At 37.1% G+C, this 19,780-nt stretch overlaps 2 protein-coding genes across 3 annotated transcripts in view; both read right to left on the bottom strand.

The window, feature by feature from the left end:
- Positions 1-10,721, bottom strand: part of LOC140944150 (protein PALS1-like) — a 31,635-nt gene extending 20,914 nt beyond the window's left edge. The window contains exons 1-6 of one of the 2 annotated variants that reach the window (XM_073393277.1): positions 10,378-10,721; positions 10,177-10,247; positions 10,005-10,080; positions 4,936-5,033; positions 2,846-2,879; positions 2,548-2,664 (exon numbers count right to left, since the gene is read on the bottom strand). In XM_073393277.1, coding sequence (XP_073249378.1) covers positions 2,548-2,664; positions 2,846-2,879; positions 4,936-5,033; positions 10,005-10,080; positions 10,177-10,247; positions 10,378-10,500 — 519 coding nt within the window. In that variant the 5' untranslated portion in view covers positions 10,501-10,721. Of the gene's footprint in view, positions 1-141; positions 454-2,547; positions 2,665-2,845; positions 2,880-4,935; positions 5,034-10,004; positions 10,081-10,176; positions 10,248-10,377 lie in introns of those variants that run through there. The other variant, XM_073393278.1, reaches the window with a different exon arrangement.
- A 4,153-nt stretch (positions 10,722-14,874) lies between these two features.
- Positions 14,875-19,762, bottom strand: LOC140942828 (radial spoke head protein 9 homolog). Its single transcript, XM_073391838.1, has 6 exons — positions 19,442-19,762; positions 18,123-18,300; positions 17,468-17,597; positions 17,016-17,104; positions 16,453-16,513; positions 14,875-15,208 (listed from the first exon to the last, which is right to left on the bottom strand). The coding sequence occupies exons 1-6, from the start codon at positions 19,666-19,668 to the stop codon at positions 15,048-15,050; spliced, it is 846 nt and encodes a 281-aa protein (XP_073247939.1). The 5' UTR covers positions 19,669-19,762; the 3' UTR covers positions 14,875-15,047.
- Positions 19,763-19,780: the final 18 nt, after the last annotated feature.

Here is a 19,780-nt window from a genome sequence, read left to right as displayed (position 1 = left end):
ACCAATTCAAAATAGGGAATTATTAATAAAGAAAACTGCTATTTTGGACTTGACTCAATTGAATAAGTATAGCATACTTAGCAACTAATTAACAACAAGGTGAGAGTCATTATCTCAACAAGAACACACACATTTCATTACCATGTTTTGGAGTTCACAAGGAGCTATTAGTACAGAATTCACACGGATACACTGGATATCTTTTCCATCTGGTGCGGTATTTTGTAGAATAAAGGTTAATTTGTGTATCTTCCTACTTTCCGCATCACTGAAATCATTGCCACAATGGGTCTGAATTCAATCAAGAGACTTTAGAGCTGTAATCAGGTGTAGGATAAATCAAAATTGATGTTTCAAACTTTCCCATAGTAAATCGACTTTATACAGCAAGGAATGCATAAAGAAAAAAAATCACTGCATCCAACATCACAAGCACTTGTAGCAGACAGCCATGGCATTTTGTAATTTGCATATTGTATAACAAGATCAAGAGAGCACCAAATGTTATTTTAACTTCTGTGACCTCTAAAATGAATGACAAGAGTAAATATTGATCAAACATTCCAAAGAATTTAAAAAAATACATCACACAAGTCAAGTCATGAAAAAAAATTTAACCAAATAACAAAGAAGATACTGAAATAATGAAAGGTCCTTTGCTAATATTGAATGTGGCTATCCAAGAAATTTTACACCGACAAAAATTTTAGTACCAATATGGCAAAAAATTACTTCAGTACATGTACCTAGCACTTGAAAATGACTGTTTTATCCACCAGTACTAAGGCACAGTAATTGATGTTTTTCTTTTAACATAGCACCAGGATGACTAGTCCATTTGATCTGATTGGATCCTGTCTAACTTAAAATTTCTCTTAAAACGTTTTCTTGGCAATAAATAGAAGCATATTAGACTGAACATCTCAAAATGTGACATTCAAAGAAGTGGACAATTAAGCTCTATGCTCCTCCATAAGTATTGCCAAAAGCAGATCTCAAATCTAACTTTATTAATATTAATCTCATAATGAAATGATTAGCCCTTAATAGCAGTTTTCAAGAGTGCCTTTTCATCTGTATTGTTGAAGTTTTAAGCAGAGACCAAACTTAATGAATTACCCAGGAACGATTATCAACCACAGCTGCTGTATATGGCATCTTTCAGTTATTCTTTCATCTTTATCCAATTTAATTGACAGATTTTTGGATAATACACCATTGTTAAAAGTTTTTTAAAGTTCTGCCCTGTTTTTAAAATCTGTAGTTTCAAATGGGGAAATGGCACTTAAATACCAAACTTTTTGAAAACAAGGACTACCTGCCATATCATGTGTTCCTTTTCTGCATGTACATGAAAGTTCATGAACTCTTTTAAAAAATAATTCGAAAGCCTGCTTCCTAGTTTCTTTGATTCTTACAAGTGTACATGTACTAAGTGTGATTCTTTCATCACAGATTTACACACATTCGTATCTGTTTTACTATATTTTTTTCATATTTATAAACTGGGAAATCTGGCCTTGGTTGTCCAAACGTTGGATAGCGCTATCCACCGGATAAATCACCATCCAGCGGATAACACAATTAGTTTTCGTAATACCTATCCATTGGATAGCAATTTATTCGGTGGATAGCACTATCCAACTTTTGAACAACCAGAGCCAGATGGATAAATACCTAATATAATGTATTTCAATTCCCGCTTTTATGTAAACCAGTGCCTGAAGCAGATAAGACTGAGCTGCTAGGGCATTGATGAGGCGGGTATATAGGCAAACGGATCGGCGGATTTTGAAAATATTTTTGCCTGGATTTCGGATTCAAAGCGAGATTGTAACAGATTTCCGGATCCTGCAATTGCAGCGGTTTGCGGATTCATCCATTGTTTGGGCCGGATTTCAGACTTGGTGTTTAATTCAAATATTTTGCCAAGATTGCGTTTTCAGGGCGAAAATGGAAGGGCAGATTTGGTAAATAAATCATAACGGATTGGAGGATTTGCATACCCCTATTCACCCCCTTCCTTGACCATTGGCTCAGACATGCAATCTGGAGGAACGAGTTCAAATCCCACCCTGACTGCTGGCTGGTAAACTGGAAAGAATCATGAAGTCTTGAGAAGTGAGTTATTTCCCGTATGTTGTTGATAATTATACCAGTTAATATAGCTTCTGGTGGTCTTGTTGTCTTGTCAGAATTACTCTAAATTGATACTTATAGGAGTAATAACCAAAGGTTATGGAGTGCAGGCGACAACAATTAAAGGTAAAAACGCTTTTGCTCTAACACTGTGCTTTGCACAAGTATCAAGTTATAGATGGTCAAAACACGTGCGATCAGATTACGAGTGATAGAAGGTCCAAACGCGAGTGATCAAATCACGTACTGTGCATTCCATTCATGATTCTTAGTGGAAGTCCAAACGAATGCTGGCTACATACATGCAATGCATGCATAATAACAACCTGGAGATTAGAATAATTGCAGGCTCCCCTTGTCGTCCGCAAAGAGGTTCTAAAATTATCTCCTGTGCATATTAGTACATACCTTAACAGTAATTGTGCCATCACTTTCTCTTTGAAAGTTACTGAGATTCAGCCTGGGTCCCCTGTAGTAAGACATTCCTTGCACAGTACAACCAAGCCAGTACAATGTGCTCACAACCTGTTTAACAAATAAAGTACATAAGTAGGCTGTTTCGCTCACCAACAGCCCCAAATATTACCATATTTTGCAAGCTTCACTCAAAACTACTCTTACTATCAATTCTGTTTATAAGGCTCCCCTAAATTTCCCCTAAAATTGTTTGTAAAATTCTATCTAAAATATAAATTTAAGGTCTTACCTTTTGTATTACTTCATCTTCTGATTTATAGTTGCTAAACACAAAAAATAAAAGTGTAAATGTCTTCAAACAAGCCAAAGACTGCAAAAGAGTCCAGATACAGTTAATTTAAAGACATTTTTTGCCTTTACTTGTAAGTATATCCTTAGAACAGGGTACTAATGACTATTTCAAATCGTAAATATAGCTTAACTGTAGTTTGCAGGAACTGATTGTTAGTAAGACAACTGTGGATTTCTTGTAATGAACAAAAATTATTATTTGTGGTTTGCTAAGCCTGTTTGTTTATGCCTCATTGTGGACACTTTGACTTCTTGGCCGTGTACGGCTGATCTTCATTTGGTAATGGTGTTAAAGATTAAAAATTTGTTATTACTTATTATTGAGTGGGACTACATATATTAGTAGACTTTTGGGGATTACTCACTTCCATACACTGACTGAAATATTTACTTAAAATGGCTTAAAAGTTTCTCAAATCTGTTTTCCATACTTTTTCAATGGCACAGTCGAACCTCAATAGTGCGGATAATTGTTATCTGCACTCATTGGGACCAGACGAAATAGTCTGGATAATCGAGGTCCAGATAATCAAGGTTCGACTGTACTAACAACAATAATTTGCTTTACTAAAACACACTGTATCAAAACAAATCTTACTTAGTGATTCTTTTTTCTTATGTCTGATAAAACAGTTTTGATGTTAAGCCTGATACTGGTCACTCATGTTAAATGGTTGACATAGAAAGGATCAAGGCTAAAAATTCTTAATAACTGAAGGGCTGTCACCAAGTGCTGTGGGCATGGGAATTCCCCTGGCTAATATTAGCCTGATCCCTCGCAACTTTCGCAGGAAAACAATTTAAGACGTAAAATAGAACCAAAGGAACTTCCCAGTTGTTCAATTTCATGCCTTCTAATAAATTGCATATGTTACAGGTCAAAATTAAATTCAGACCTGTTCAAATTTTCCAACCTAAGTTGATTCTCTAGTTCCTTTGTATCCTAGCCGTAATTATTTGTGAATTAGGGCTAAGAGACAAAGGAAACTGAGAATCAACCAAGGTTAAGAGATTTTAACCTGCATATTATTTTGACCTGTAACACATACCTCCAGCAATGTGAAATCTTAGTGACAGCCCTGTAAAAGGGAAAACCCCCAAATCCTTGCAAGCATTTTTTTATTTTTATTTATTTTTTAATTATTTTGCCACACAAAATAAATTACAGTAAGTAGAAGTAAAAGCATAATAAATAGATAAATAACATTAAATTAAAATTAGTAAACAGCTGGGAAGGTGACTGTGGCAATGACAGCCCTGTGTGAGTAATGATTAAGGTATCAATAATACCTTGATCCGATCTAGCCCTGTAATTCACTAAATGACAAAAGGATGGGTATAGGGTAACAGAGGTTGGTCTGATCCAAGTTTTGTCAACATCATAACATATATTGATTTGTTATGCTATTCTCTGTTTTCACTGTCACGACATCAAAAATAAAAATGCAAACCAGTCACTAAAGAAAGTCCAGAATCTGGGGAATGAAGGAAGATAAATATACAAAAAGCCTCGCCAAGAATCAGGTCTGTGCAATATTGCACACGTGAGATATTCGGAAAACTGCTTTACCCAAATTTATAAGACTTTGTATGAGACGCCATGTTGGTGTCCCTTTGAGGGGCACAAATATCGCCGCCGGAAACCAACAGAAACATTTGTTTTTGAGTTTTCCTACTTATACGTGAATTTATAGCTTGAGGAACTCATAAAAATTAAAGTAATATTTATTCTAAGACAAGGACTGTTTAGATAGCAAAATCTCAAAAAATCAGTAACATTTTGAAACCAAATAAGAGCTTTCCCTGCCACCAGCTGAATGCCACGTCACGAAAAAGCCTGGAGATTCAAGCATCCTCTATCGCAAAACAAAGAACCCTTTGGAACCAAGAATTCATGTAAATAAAAGTTTTTAGGTGCTGTAATACTTCATGAAAGTAGAAACTCAGAAGAATCAATAGTTACTTAGTTTGAATTTTGGTGATGTCATGAGAAAACCAAGAATCCTGTTCAAAAATGTGAATACTCACATAACATCACCTCCAACTTCTAAATCGTTTGGATCGAAAAGCTGCCACCCACTAAGACCAAGTTCACTACAAACAGCTAAGAACTTCTTCAAATTAATCTGAAAGAAAAACAAAAGAGAAAGAAAAAATAAACACATGATAAATATATAAAATACAGGTATTAATATAGCATGCAGAAATGAGGCACATTAAATGAGAATGTCCAATAAGTTCACTCATTTACAAGGGAACCAAACTTATCTGGCTGGACTGGTGTAAACAATCTTAAAAAACAAAAATCTTGACTCCAAAATCATGGTTACAGTCTGACCTTCAAGTGCAACCATTCTTTACTAAACACCAAAGTTTTCCTAGTCAAATTCCTCATTCAGTGCTCCAAGTTGAAATTTTTTCAAAATGGCCTTTTAGTAATCTAAAATAATGTATCAAGGTCACCAGAAAAAAAAAACACATGAGGATGTAAGGAGATGATCAAACTGACTACCAAACATCAAATTTGGAGGCACATGCCACATGAGGCTTAATAAACAGCCAGCCTGGGTAAAAAGGTGAATTAAAAAAGAAAAAGAGCACAACATTTCATGCAAATGTTTATCTCACTTTAACTTTAGAAATACCATAAACACCCAGGAACAAAGCACCACAAATAATTGTCCCATTATGATCAAACACTAGTTGAGACCAAACTGGCAACTTTCAGTGCAATTTTAGCTACAAAAATGTTTTTCTACTTGCCATGGTGACCATGGTGGTTTGTCACACCTTGGAACATCTTGTAAGTTACCGTAATCGCTTTATACACTGACAGTTTAATAATTATTTGTATGTAACTGCTTGATGCAACATGACAAGCAAAGTTTGACGGACTTCATGACCACTAGACTTAAGTCAATCTACTGTTGAACCTTCATAGGGTAACGGCAAGTGACCTCTTAATGAAGGATTGTCAGTAATTGAGCATACTGATCTTCAGCAGAAACATCACTTTATTCTGAAACAAAAACCAACAACATTTGCGCAAAAGACAGCTCTTATGTCCATGTTGCACTATGCACTACCAGGGCTCAAACTTGCGACTGATACCTTCACCAATGCGACTAACATATTCTCCTGGGCAACTAAAAATTCTGGTTTAGTCGCCACTTTGGTGACCAGAAAACAAACATTTCATCTTATCTTGCTTTGCTTTCATCATAAAAATGTGCCAAATAGCATAAACAGAGCTAATTTACCTCCAAATTTATACCTACTTCTGTCCGGGATATTTTCAAACAATCAAATCTGATAGGTCTCAGAATTCAAATTTCGCGGGATTTTCAGGGACAGATTTGCGGAACTTTTCGGGAATAACTAAGCTGAAAACAATCAGAAAAAAATGGCCGATTTCGTGGGAATTTTCTGGGCAAATTTCGCTACAAACCGATAGATTTTGCGATGATTTGACAGGAGTGTTTAAACTTTTTAACAGAGATAATGATTTGCTATTATAAAAACAAAGCGCTCAAGAAATGAGCCTATTGCAAAGCTTTTAACATCATGACTAGTGTCCAGGTTTTTGCAACATAATTTACGCCTGGTAGTTTTGGGATGTTGTTTGCTCATTGTGGTGATGACGTTTCAAGATAAATTTGCACGTTTACAGCAATTAAACAGCCCCAAGGGCCACGATAAGTTTCAAATATGATGTATCAACATGTATTTGATGACATTTCTAGCAAATTTTGCAGTGTTTCTTATGTTTTTGAGAATTTTGCGGGTTTACCTGAATTTTGCAGCCTGGTGACCACGCTGAATATCAGAAGCCCTGATACTATGAGCTGCATCATTTACATTATACAAACTGGCAACCATATTTCTCCAGTTGGTCACCAAAGGGCAACCTGAGGAGTTTTTTAATTTTAAGCCCTGACTACACTACTTAGAGTATACTACATTGAAACTACATTGGAAATTACATGCATTAAACAAATTTTCTTCCAAAAAGTAGCATATAGGTTGAGCAATAAGTAGCCACCTCTCATAAGAGTCCACATTTAATCAATTCACATTTTGGGTGGCTGCTAATAACAGGAGGTTGAAACCTGTAAGTAACATCCTTGTTGCTTTTTTCTATTTTACAACAAATTATTACTGAATTGCATTGCCTGAATTAACAAATTAGCTCAGAAGTTCGGAGCATTTTTATTTACCACAATGTAAGACTAATATAAGAAAGTTCTCCATCAGTTTCCAAGGTCCTAAATTTTTTAACTCTCTTAGTTTTGAAATTCGAAATGCAACAAGTACCGCTTCCTTTTGCTGTAAGCTGAAAGCATTCCTCTTATCATAAATAGTATTCTTATATATATATATATATATATATATATATATATATATATATATATATAGATATGTATTTTTTTTTCTTCCTTTGCTCTTTCATTTTGATTTGTTTTGTTTTGTTTTTTCTTTTTGTCATTTCGCTTTTTTTAGCCTACAACTATGATTAGTACGACTATCTAATATACTTATTTTAAGATTTACTGTAGCTCTGCCATTGATTTTCCCATGTGTAATTATGATAATATTTTGTTCTAATTATCTAACTGAGGGAGCCCATTCCTTATAAGCCCGGTGGCTTCTCTTGGGCTTCCTCGCCATGAGAGTTTAAGTAATTAGATTTTATTTGATTTGTATAATTTTTGGCAAACAAAACAATAAACAATAAACATTTGAGATTAAGTCAATTCAGAGCATAGAGGGAATCTTCTGTGTAAATCAAATTGAAAATTGACATACACTGTTAATAACTTTACAGACAGACATGTCAAAGGTGCATCTATATACAGGAAAATAAACATCCTCTTTAAAGTTTATAGATCTAATTTAGTGTCTTTCAGGAAGTGAGCCATCAAGAAGGGCCACAGTTTGATACACAGGTTGGTTAAACAAAGGTTTGCTGTATTTCTGGGTAGTTGAAACAGGAACTAGCTAGAGCTACACAGAGTTAGGATATCATATGTAACAATGCCTACATGAATTCTTGGAAGTTTATTTACCAGTGTAATCCTAGAAATAGATCCCTTAAGCAGCATGTGAGGATGAAAATTTAACTGAACCACTTAGGCTATTGGGATTTTATTTCTCAATTCATTATATACAATTAATGGAATTGTGAAAAAGATTAGGATCAGAGGCAATGATTTTTTTATTAGATATACCACACTCACTTTTTTTGCTCATTAAGCACATCTTGAAATTTGAAAAGTAACAGGGGTATATAAAATATAAAAAAGTGAAAACTTAAGAAATGGTGTCAACAAAAATGAATAAAAATATATGGATCACCATGCACTTGCCATATAACAATAACAAAGATCACTTTGCAATGATGCATCTCAAATAAAAAGGCTTAGCTCAAAAAGTGATAGTTAATAACATAAAAAAATTATCATTAAGTGGTCTATTGGGTGATGGTAAAAAGGATTAAAGAAAACGTGTGATTAAAAACACGATAACGGCCTTTGTAAGGTGAATGATTGAAATTTACTACCACCAATTATAGAAGCAAACAGTATTTTCACCTCTTTTAATTCTACAGCGATTAAAATGGAAATCTATGGAGAATGCAGGGTGATATCTATTGAGAATGCAGGGTGATAATATGTATTCTCTATAAATTATACAGAAAAGTGTTCAAAATTATATTGTTCACAAAGTTCGAGAGAAATTAAAGGATATATTTTTGCCAGATTACAAAGTGTAATAACACATTAATTTAAACAACTTCATTGTGTTCAAGGAATGAATAAGGTTTTGAAGACATGCTATGTGATTGAAATTTGCTACTCAGTTAATAACATAATTTTATAATAAAATTAGCAAATTAACTTAGGCTTTAATAATAACAACACTTGAACAGTTCAGCAGATTATCAAATGTAAAGATCGCTACTTGCGAACGACAATTGAAATCAATGACAAATGTTCGAAAAATTGATGAACTATTTAAGCCAAAATGGAACTTCGGAACATTTCGTGCTGAAATATGCCGTTAAGCATATCTTTACTAGGAGACAAAAACATATTAAGGATTAGGCCGATTATGTAGCGACCAGTCACGAAATTCAGTAATTTGGACCATGAAGTGATATCAATATCATGCAGTTTAGTCTGGGTGATCTATGAGGGAAAAGTTCAACAGAAAACAAGCAGACTGCCACAACAAAGCTTTAATAAAAAGGAGCGATTGTAGGGATACAAAAAGTTCCAGTTTGACAAACACGACCCTATTCAACAACTGCTAAGTTAACTAAAACACGGGTTAATTTAATAAAATCATGGTTTTGGAACATCGGGTTTTCTGTCAACGAAATCAAATCAAAACGCCCGAGATTATTCGCGTCAATGTACGTTGTACCTTTGAAGCCAGTAAAATGATCAATAAACGTGCGATCGAACGTTCTTTGTAGCACTCGTCTTAAAGAAAGCGACAAAGGAAATGTTGTGTTTTGAAACAAATAGCGACTGGCCATTCTTTTTTTGCATGATGACTAAACGCTCATCATAATGGCGCTTCCCGTGAGATGTAAACTGGTTTCCGGTCACATCGACTAAAATCACACATTATTAGCTAGGGGGACAAAACCATTTTATAATTTAAAATTAAACATCGTTGCTGATAAAGCCACGATCACTGTGACATTTGCTCTGATCTAGATGGGGTAAAATTTCTAGCATAGAAATCTCGATTAACTTGTAAAGGCGAAGTTCGTAGATTGAACGTGACAAGCAACTTGCTACACGATATACGCGATAACTCGAAAAAACAAGAATACTGCGTGGTGCAGCACCCTGGGCTATCAACAATTCCATCGTTATTTTTTACTTTACTAAACATTTCATTAGAACTCACACATTGTGTGCCAAAGCGACAAGAAACCGCAAAACTCTTTCACTAGACGCATGCAAGCTTTTAAAAATAACAAATACCAAATACGAAGAATATGGAACGTGGTATCGAAGTGGACTTATTCGTGTTTGAGGAAATAAAGATTATTTCTAGGGAGACATTACAGTGCTTTTCAATACCTGAGATTCCTGAGGATTTGGAGCTTCGATAACATCCTGAATAATCTCCGAATCTGGCTGTATTCGCTTTACAAGGCTACAAATACAAAGAATCGATGAGTATGGTATGTGCTACCGAGTTCTAATCCTTTCAACAAAGCAAAGCTATCGAAAACGATCGTTAATAACTTACTAGCATAAAAGAACGCCGTCTTGCAAGGATTCTATAAATCGGGACGAGTTAAAAACTCTTCCAGTCGCCTCCTGGACAAAAATAAACACGTTATTAGTCGATTTTAAGCGGCAAATTTCAAGCGACAACCACTTCTGTGCCGAAAGGCATACACACTCCAAAAGACTACGAAAGCTGACACCAACTGTCTCTTCACCATACCTCAATCCATTGTTGAATGATCTGTTGAGCCGTATCCGATTTCAGCGAAGTGTCAAAAGAGTCTAGTTCAGGGACGACGGAATCGTCCGGATTAGTCGTTCCATAAGCATTTTTGTGAACCATGTCGATGCACAGCGACAGGTCACATTATTCTCGAAAGAACAGCTCGGTTTTACCGAATACGAAGCTTGAGCTTTGAGTCCTAAGACAGTTCAAAACAACGGCAAACGTTCGACATTTCCTGGAGGCATTTATAAACTGTCCTGTTGCAGATAAACCTGTGACATAGATCAAATAGTTGGCATTCACTTCGCATCACTAACCCACTATGGCAGCCATTGAGGAATTTACAAGACGCATCGCTATTGGTGGAAAGACAATCGAGAAAAGTAAACTGTTTAGATGGGACTTGCATATCAATAAGAGAAGGCTTGGTTCGAAAAACTTGTTAACATGGACGCTGTTTGAGTTGCTATCCACTGAAAAATCCACCAACAACTTTTGTGAAAAAAAATTTTTTTTGTACTAATGGTAACCTTTCTGCCAACATGTACCCTGATTTCATTTTCTAGCTCCTTTTCGAGAGACGAACGATTTATACCACGAGAACAGAAGTTAGTGCTAGTTGATACTTTTTCCACGCAATAAGCCTGTTTTTGTCAATTTTCTTATAACATTCAGGTTTTCTGTAAAGTAAACGCTGTGTTCGAATTTCAGTATTAACTATTTTTTGCTTTATTAAAAAAAAAACTTGTGTTAATATACGTTCTATTTCATCTTTTATGTATTGTACGTGAAAACGACCTTTTGTAGTCAAACAATATTGGTCTTGAAAAACGTTTTGATCATCTCACTCTATATTCCACTCTATTACACTATACATAATAATAATGTTAATCTTTACCGTAAAAACATTATTATAATTATTGTAATTAGCTGATAACCGTTTCACCGATTTATGAGCTCTTTAGGCTTTTTATTATCATTGTTTCATCCCATTTTACTTATTTATCTCTCCACGTTGTTTACTTCTGATCGCCACTTACCGCGTTAAGTGAAACAAACCGGAAGCAGAGGGAGACTAAAAACCTAAGTGCGTCGATTACTTCATCAAAGTCCAGTATCGGCGATATATTTTTCAGCAACATAGATTATCAATTAAAATATGAATTTGACGAACAATATATCTGAGGATGTTTAGTTGATCGTGAAAATTAGGGCGCCTCCGGAAGCCAGAACTGAGATATGTTGCGACTATTTTTTCTCCGATCCCACGCCTATATAGGCGGATGAGCGATGTCACTGGACGAGACAAAGAGCTGAAAATGCTTGTTCCGGGAACGGTCTATGAAAAAACTGATTCTTCTGAGGATCACTCTTTTGAGAAAGCCACTTTAGAACAATTTAAATGTCTGAAAAGAGGGTAGCCTTTGTACAGACCCTCCCTCCCCTGAAAAGAAAACCGGGGAGATTTTAATTTGTTTGAGAGGAGGGGGCGGCTGCACGGGGGCTTAAAGAAAGAAGTACCCCGTATAAACCTGCCGGAAAAGAGAATTCACTGAAATAACTGGGATGAGATGTCAGGGCAGTAACAAGCCGTTATTCACACAAATTGAGTGGATCAATACAGCTCCGCCCTTTCGCGCGCTTGTACTGATAACTGAGATATGTAAGAGATGAAAGCGCCCGTTTTTACCGAGAGTGGACGCGGCATAGCCTGCAAGGAAAAGTCTACTGCTCGGCCAGAAAGCGTTCGTAGTCCAACAGGACACCTTAGCAAGTCGAAGTGCAGTTAAGGATCGCTGTTATTAAGGCAAGGGGTGCCACAAGGCGTAGCCTGTGCCAAGCTCTCAGATCAGATAGTAAGGACGTCGAGAAAATACAGTAGAATACCGTCAACTCGAACTCTGAAGGGAAACGAAAAACAGTTCGAGTTTTTTTTTCAATTATTAGCGGGGGCCCGAGTTATCGGGTCGATTGAATGTCAAATTTTCCATCCTAATAATTAATAGTTATTGATTTTTTATTTGAGTGTATAGTACAATGCAAACTTATTTCATCAGAAACGGTAACATGATTATGGTCCTTGTTTGTGATAAAACGTGATATGTTTGTTGCACCATCAAATTGAAAATCAAATTGCTGGATTTACCGATTGTACAACAAGAACACCTAATGCGAAATGGCATCCAAGTGGAGCTCAGAATTCGAGCTCTCGGGGTAATCACAGTGAACTTGATTTTGATCAAGGGAAAGGAAATTTAGTTCAAGTTAGCGGGGATTTCGAGTTATCAAGTTCCAGGTAACCGAGTACTACTGAATGACTGAAAAGTGGGAGGGGAAATTGGACTTACTCGAGAATCAGCGGGGAGTTCCAGCTATCCGATCCTAGTCGAGTTATAGGGGTTCTTTATTCTGTAAATCAAGCCAAGCAAGCGAAAATTAAGACTCGCGCAATTCGGGGATGCACGAAATGCACTACTACAGCATTGGAGCCTGGAAAAGGTTATACAAAGCGAGGAAAGAAGGTTTGAAATGAACGTGACAGGCCACGAAAGTCCACGTCCGCGCGGTACATATCAGTTAAGCAGAAGTACCCCGGCCTAGTCGTACGTAGACCTCATAGCTGACCTGAACTCCGGTCCTGCTGGGCATGAATGAACTGCTTCAGGCTTTACTGATGAGGGCTGGCCAAGCCCAAAACGTTTGAAATTTGCCTGTAAATATTAAGACTTTTAATTAGTAACTTCTAACTTTTCCATGGACTTAAAGAAAAACGTATATATGATATAAAGAGTACTTCTAGACTGCCAGTCTAGACCATACTGCCCTTCCTCTTCTTTCATGATTTTCAAACATGAAATGTCTCTTTGATGTCTCTTTTTACAGACTTTAACAGTCTGTTTTTAATCTGGGCGCATTGCCATATGTGCCCCCAGGTTCTCGACCTCAACGCTTTTTACATGTTTATCTGATCGGATATGATTTTTCTGATTTCGGTTTATGGTAATCATGCTAAAAGCCTCTTCCTGTATTAATGTGACGACCTCAACAAACTCATCCCCTTAATTTCCGTGGAATTTAAAGAGGTCACACGTTTTATAGCACTGTGCCAATCAACCACAGGTATCCAGCATGGATTTCCTGTAGTGAAAAGAAAAGGAGGGACCGGAAAGTAACCATGCAAATTTGGCCAACCCATCTCATTAGCAGGCACAAGAAAGAATTGTCCCGCGACCGCCATAGCTCTGCGGTCGCAGGCTAGAAAGAACGCAGCGCAGAGAGAAAGAAAAAACGGGCGCAAGAAAAAAGGACGCGCGAGGGAGACTCGCGTGTGCCAGGAGCCCATAACCCATAAATTGGGCTCCTGCGTGTGCCCCGTTTTGTCTCGTGCCCATATTCCTTTATTGCAAGAGAACTCTCTTGTTTTGCGCCTGCTACGCAGGCTATGCGATTTGGAAGGGAGGCCCATGCCATGCCAATTCGGTATAAGAAGGAAAAAAGAGTTTTTTCGCCCTTGTGAAAATACACACACACAAAAAAACACTAGATCGTAAACGGCCCCTTTGTAATGAGAGTTCTCAGGAGTCGATTAATCCAGTAATCGGCTCCTGGAGTTCTCTCTTAGCACATCCCCGCTAAGAAGGAAAAATAGCGTCCCCTCTTTTTTTGGGGGGGGGGGGGGGGGTGGAGGGGGGGTGGTTGCGGCTACACATGGGCTGGTGGGCTGGTACAGTTTTTTTTAAAGGATTTTAGTAATGACACAAGCGTTTAACTGAGTATGAAAGTATTTTATAGCCGTGTCCTTATGTTTAGTTGCACGTTTTGATTCGGGCTATTGAAGCTATTTCTGTCAGGTACCCTTATTATTAGACTACGAGTAGTTCCCCATTTGTAGTCAGGGATAGTAAAGCGAGCGAAACGCGAGCGCGCGTGAAAATCACCTCACGCGAGAAAAGACGACACTCTCCTCACCACGTTTTGCCTTTCTCGAGTGGGGTGATTTTCACGCGCGCTTGCGTTTCGCTTGCTCTACTACCCCTGAGGAAAAATGGGGAACTACTCGTAGTCTACCTTGTTATATATCAGTTCAAGTAAAAAAGATAATGCACTGAAATAACTAAACTTTTCCTCCGACTCACCGGCTACGCTTTGGACATATTAACAGTGTATGTAATTACACAAGCACTAGCTCGTGTTATTCCCTGTTTCGTTCTCCTAGTGAAAAGGAATCTATACTGTTGAGTCTAACCGGAAAACTGTGCGAGTTATGCTGGCGTATCTTTCAACTCGTTCTTACGACATATTTAGTCTGTCTGTATATAGCTTACATCCGGAATACTCATGGATTCAAAAGGCGCTTCTTGATTAATTTTTTTTTCGAAGGCATGATATGAATATCGTATAAAATGTTTCTTTAAAAGTTTTCTTCCAAGTTCTAGGTAAGTTTGAGTCTAACTTTGAGGGATTTTCTTATGTGTAATTAAAGTCGGCAAATTGGTTGCTTGCTTTTCCACGCTGTTTTTATTTCACTTCAAGATGCTCGCTAAACATTCCTTGGTTAAAAATCAGAATGGAAATTAATACAATTGTTACAAACAGCACCTCACTCAAGTGGATATTATAAATACACTATGTTACACAAAATGTTTTTTTGAAAACGCGTACTTTCACAGCATAAAAGGCAAGTCCAGATTCTTGGTTCCAAGACCCACGTATACTGAGCCATATTTTCTGGAGCTTGGCACGTGATAAAAAGTGAAGCCAAGCCAGTGAAGGCTACGAAGGGTGACAAGGCCACTACCACGTTCAAACTGAATACTCCAGGAACCTGCAACAAACAGAAAAAAGCCTTTAAATATCTTCTAGATTATTATCTAGCTTTAGTGAGGGCCAAGCGCGCGGGGGCACGCAAAAGCGAGACGCTTTGTCACTCGTTCGCGCGTTATCTCGTAGCTTTTATTCGCAGTTCTCTCGTTCATTATTAGTCAGGTGCAACAAATAACATTCAAGAAAAATATTGATTTTTTTTCCTCAGTAAAAAGTCAAAACTTATCAGGCAAAAGTATTGACGTCCAATCGCTTCGCTTTCACCTAGCTTACTTTCTTGCGTTCTCTATCGTACAAAGTGAAAGCACCCCAAAAAATTCCTTCATGTTTTAGAATCGTAAAAATTGCATTTCATGTTTCACAAAAACAAGCCATGTATACGGCTTGTCTGACAGCTATTTTCAGTAATGAACCTGTAATAACCCCAGCCACTGTGACAAGTTAAATATCACTTAGTTCCTTATCATATAAGAATCACAAAGAGTCAAAATTTTGTTTACATAACTTTTGTCCTGTAACCTTACGAAGGGACAGAAAGTAATAGTCAAATCCACCTCGAAATTTAACTGTTAGGGTTGCAGTTACAACATATTATTCTAGTACCATCGAATATACATAACAAACAAACAAATAGACAGAAAACATATGAATGAAAAGTTGCAAATGTGATGCCAGGAAATTGAAATCAGAAGAGTTGAAACTTTAAAAAAAAACAAATGGGGAACTAATAATCTAGCCTGCGAGCAAGCTCAAGCAAGCTCTCTGGGCCACCCTGGCGGGGTGGGAAAAGGAGGGAGAGCTTGTAACTACATTTTTGGAAATTGAATTCCACCTCCAATTCCCCTGTGGCTCACCGTCGACTGAGCTGTCAGATTTCCACCAATCAGTGTGAAGTAGAAAATAGCGTGAATGTAAACAAACATTGAAAAAAATGTGCCAAGGGTAATGATGTCATATACTAATGTCATCTCCACCAGTCAGCATTTCGCATAGACTTTTTCGATGCAGATATTCAATTTCCAGAGACGTAGTTCCAAGCTCTTGTTCCTGTTCCCGCCCCATCGCCAGAGCACCCTGGAGTGGATCGCCTAGAGCTTGCTTGCTGGCTACTAATAATCTAGGGAAATGGGCAAATGGTCTGTCTAAATTTTGATTAATTAAGTTCCAACCAAAGTGACAAAGTCTCTGATGACTAAAAGTTTATAGTTATAAAAAAGGAAATTAAAAATGTAAAGCAGCTTTCACCTCCTTTCGGCACATCAGTGTCAATAGGATCAAGAAAATCAACAGCTTTATCCAGCTCAGCCTGTTAAAGGACAAAGCAAAAAAATTGCAAAGTGATTTTATAAAAAATCCACATTGATTTAATTCATTTATGTTTATGACAAAAGTAATATCATCATCATCAACATCATTATCTGTTTTCATTATGTTAGAGGGCGCATAAGGCCATCACGTTCTCTGACCAACACTTTCTGTCCCATGCCACCACTTTTGGGTTCTTCCCAGCTCTTCCACCTCGCCTTGTTTCTTGTTCATTGGTGGGTGTCAATTTCTGTCATTGCGTTGATTAATCAAGCACATCTATTTTGTGCTGTGGTCTAATCAACACTGCATTGATCCCTCCATTTATTTTGCGCTATTTTGTGTAATGAACATGTTCTTATAACACCCTTTTATAAGTCATGGATACTAATAGAATTTATAAAAGGGTTTTTTTGCAGTAAGCATTGTTTGGGTTTGGTATAAATAATAGTATAATAATAGTATTCTCTCAAAAGTCGTATGTTTACATTTTAGTACCATACCTTTTGAAGAAGAGTCTTCTGGGTTAGAAGAAATGGTTCTCTGAAGTGGAAATAACTGGAAAGCTTGCCTGAATCAGCTACTGACAAACCTGATGGATATGGGATAATTTATAACAATATTATTTAATGATTAAAGGGGCTGTGTCAGATCTAGTTCATTTTGTTGAGAATGCCAATTGTGCATCCTTACTTGCTATGGAGCTCGAAAAATTGCTTGTCAAACACAAAATCAGAGCTCCTTGTTAAGCAAATATATTTGTCTCCCAAGTATTTAATATATATCAAGTGTTACAAACAACAAAAATAAAATTTGTATTTGCTGTATTTTATACCTTCTTTTCATGCACTCTTTAGCTCCACACAGACAAAATCCCTGTTCTGTAAGCTGTTGCGAGCTTATATACCACTCAACTGAGAAAACAATAGGGTAGACAAGTCTCATTTATACACACCTTCAAAACTTCTGTTCACCTCCACAGTGCCAAGAGCTGTTCTAAAGTATGCACCTCTGGGTACTATCCTGACATCATAGTCTATAGCTTCAATAGTTGTTGCAAGCCTGTCCTCCTCTTTCACCATTATCTATGAATAAAAAACGATAAAATCCCAAGGTAACATAACTCATATAAACCATGAATATTACAGGGGCCTATCAGCCAATGTTTTTGTAATATGAGAACAGTACACTGCTTCATTTCATATTCCATCACAAGGACTGAACCACTGGTGTCTGTTTTGACAGACTGAACTACACACTTATTAATAAAAATGATGTCAAACCATTAAAGTTCTTGATTCATAGAGTGAAAAATAATAGCTATGAAAGCCTCAGCCATTTCTAACAAAATTGAGAGAATTTGGAGCAATGTTCTTGTCATTCTAAGAGAATCAACATGATAGCAGCAATGATAAGGAAATGAAACAACAACCACCACATCTTAAGTCAAACTACTTTAAATAGCTCATATCACCTCCGAGATCCAAGAGAAAGTTTGTGCATTCAGTAGTTTGAATTCCAAAAAAATTGATGTGGAAAAAAAAAAAAAAACAGAAACATTAATTGTGCATGCACCCAATTTAATAGAAAGGCTCCAAAGTAATACTTACAATATTCTCCTCCTCAGCTCCTTCAACTCTATCTCCATCTTGGCTTTCCACTCTCTTTGTCTCAGTGTGTTCATATTCGTAAGACGGGTCACCAGTGAAACGTCCCTTCACAAAGGAACTGTTGTGTCTCATGCTTTCTGTAACTACTGGCAGTAAACCCCAGTGTACACAGTCTTGACTATCACAAAAACAATAATTGCAAATTATAAATATTCATTCAAAATATTTCTCTATTTCTGATTGGCTCAATACCAAAGTTAATTCTTCAAAATGAGCTACAACCAGCAGCAAAAATGCTGAGACACTCCCGAAAAAAAAACGACCTTTCTTGCTTCAAAATGCTGCTAGTCACAGGTCTGTGATATATAATACCAAGCTCCCTCCTCTCTCTCACATTCAAATCAAAGTAGACAGACTGCAAATTATCTTAGTTGCTAAAAAATATATATCTACATGTCGCAACTGTTCATCAGTAGGATGCCTAAAATGCGTGCAATTCCACAATAATTATTGGTGTTGGCTCCATTAAATCCTATATACCAATTGCAGAACATTTTAGGAGGAGCCACCCACCATGTGAGCACAGTCACGGACAATGTATAAGTTGTATAATTCAAAGTTGTTCCTCAGAGTTTTGAGCATGGTCTTGTATTGCTAGCAACTTTGATAAGGGGTGGAGGGGGGATCACAAGCACAAGATTATGGACAGGCCATTTATAAATACCAAAATACGGTACAGTGTTTCAAGTACTTTTGCAACTGGTTGTAGCATTGAGCAAACTTGGAAGGGACTTGCGATATTGGTACAGATAATGGTAATTGTACAGAATAATGACAGAAATAGGGTTGGAAAACCAAGAAGCCTCTGGGGACTAAGATTGACTGTGACGGCTTGGCTCTTTTGGTAGAGAAGGAGAAAATGGCAGAAAATTTCACAAGTTTAGCAAAAAAAGAAATAGCTTTGGATTTGCCTTGATATTGAGAATTAGGCAGGGTCTGGAAGGATGATTTCAGCCTCAGCAGATAACACCCTCTGAGATCTGCCTACTGTACATGTGTAATTCTTCATTCATAAGAGAGCCGGAGGTGGGGGGGGGGAGGGGAATAATACCATCAGATTCATTCGACAGAAGTCTTCATAAATTTCCCATCAGAAACCTTTGCATTCACAGTGATGGGAAAACTTTGTGAATTATAACATATAAATAAATAAATACAATTAACTTCGATCTGTAAGCTTATCTTTAAAGGAACAATTTGTGCAATATTTGTCAGTCAGTCTCCACAGGACTTTTCACTAGATTTCGAATACAATTTACCTGTATAGTGTTTTTCTATCCTTCAGTTCATCTTTACCAACTCCCTGCACAATAAAGTAATCGCTCTTCACCCCAAGAATTTTGCCCCAAAATTTCACTCCACGAAACTTGTAGTTGCTTTTCAAAATAACCAGCGATGACTGTAAGGCTGCTTTCTGTTCTGTACTAAGAATAACACCACTGCTTCCCACGTAGTCAACCGCCATATGAAGACCTTCTGCGTCCATATTTTGGAGAAAAATCAGCTGAACAAGAAAGCAAACCTTCGCTTGTATGCTCTTCTCTGTGATTTTTGTTACGCGCGCTGTTTAGTTGTCATGGTACTTTTGGGTGTAACTG

The sequence above is a fragment of the Porites lutea genome, chromosome 7, assembly GCF_958299795.1.
Source record: "Porites lutea chromosome 7, jaPorLute2.1, whole genome shotgun sequence".
NCBI lineage: Eukaryota > Metazoa > Cnidaria > Anthozoa > Scleractinia > Poritidae > Porites > Porites lutea.
This window is presented reverse-complemented; position numbering and strand designations above follow the sequence as displayed.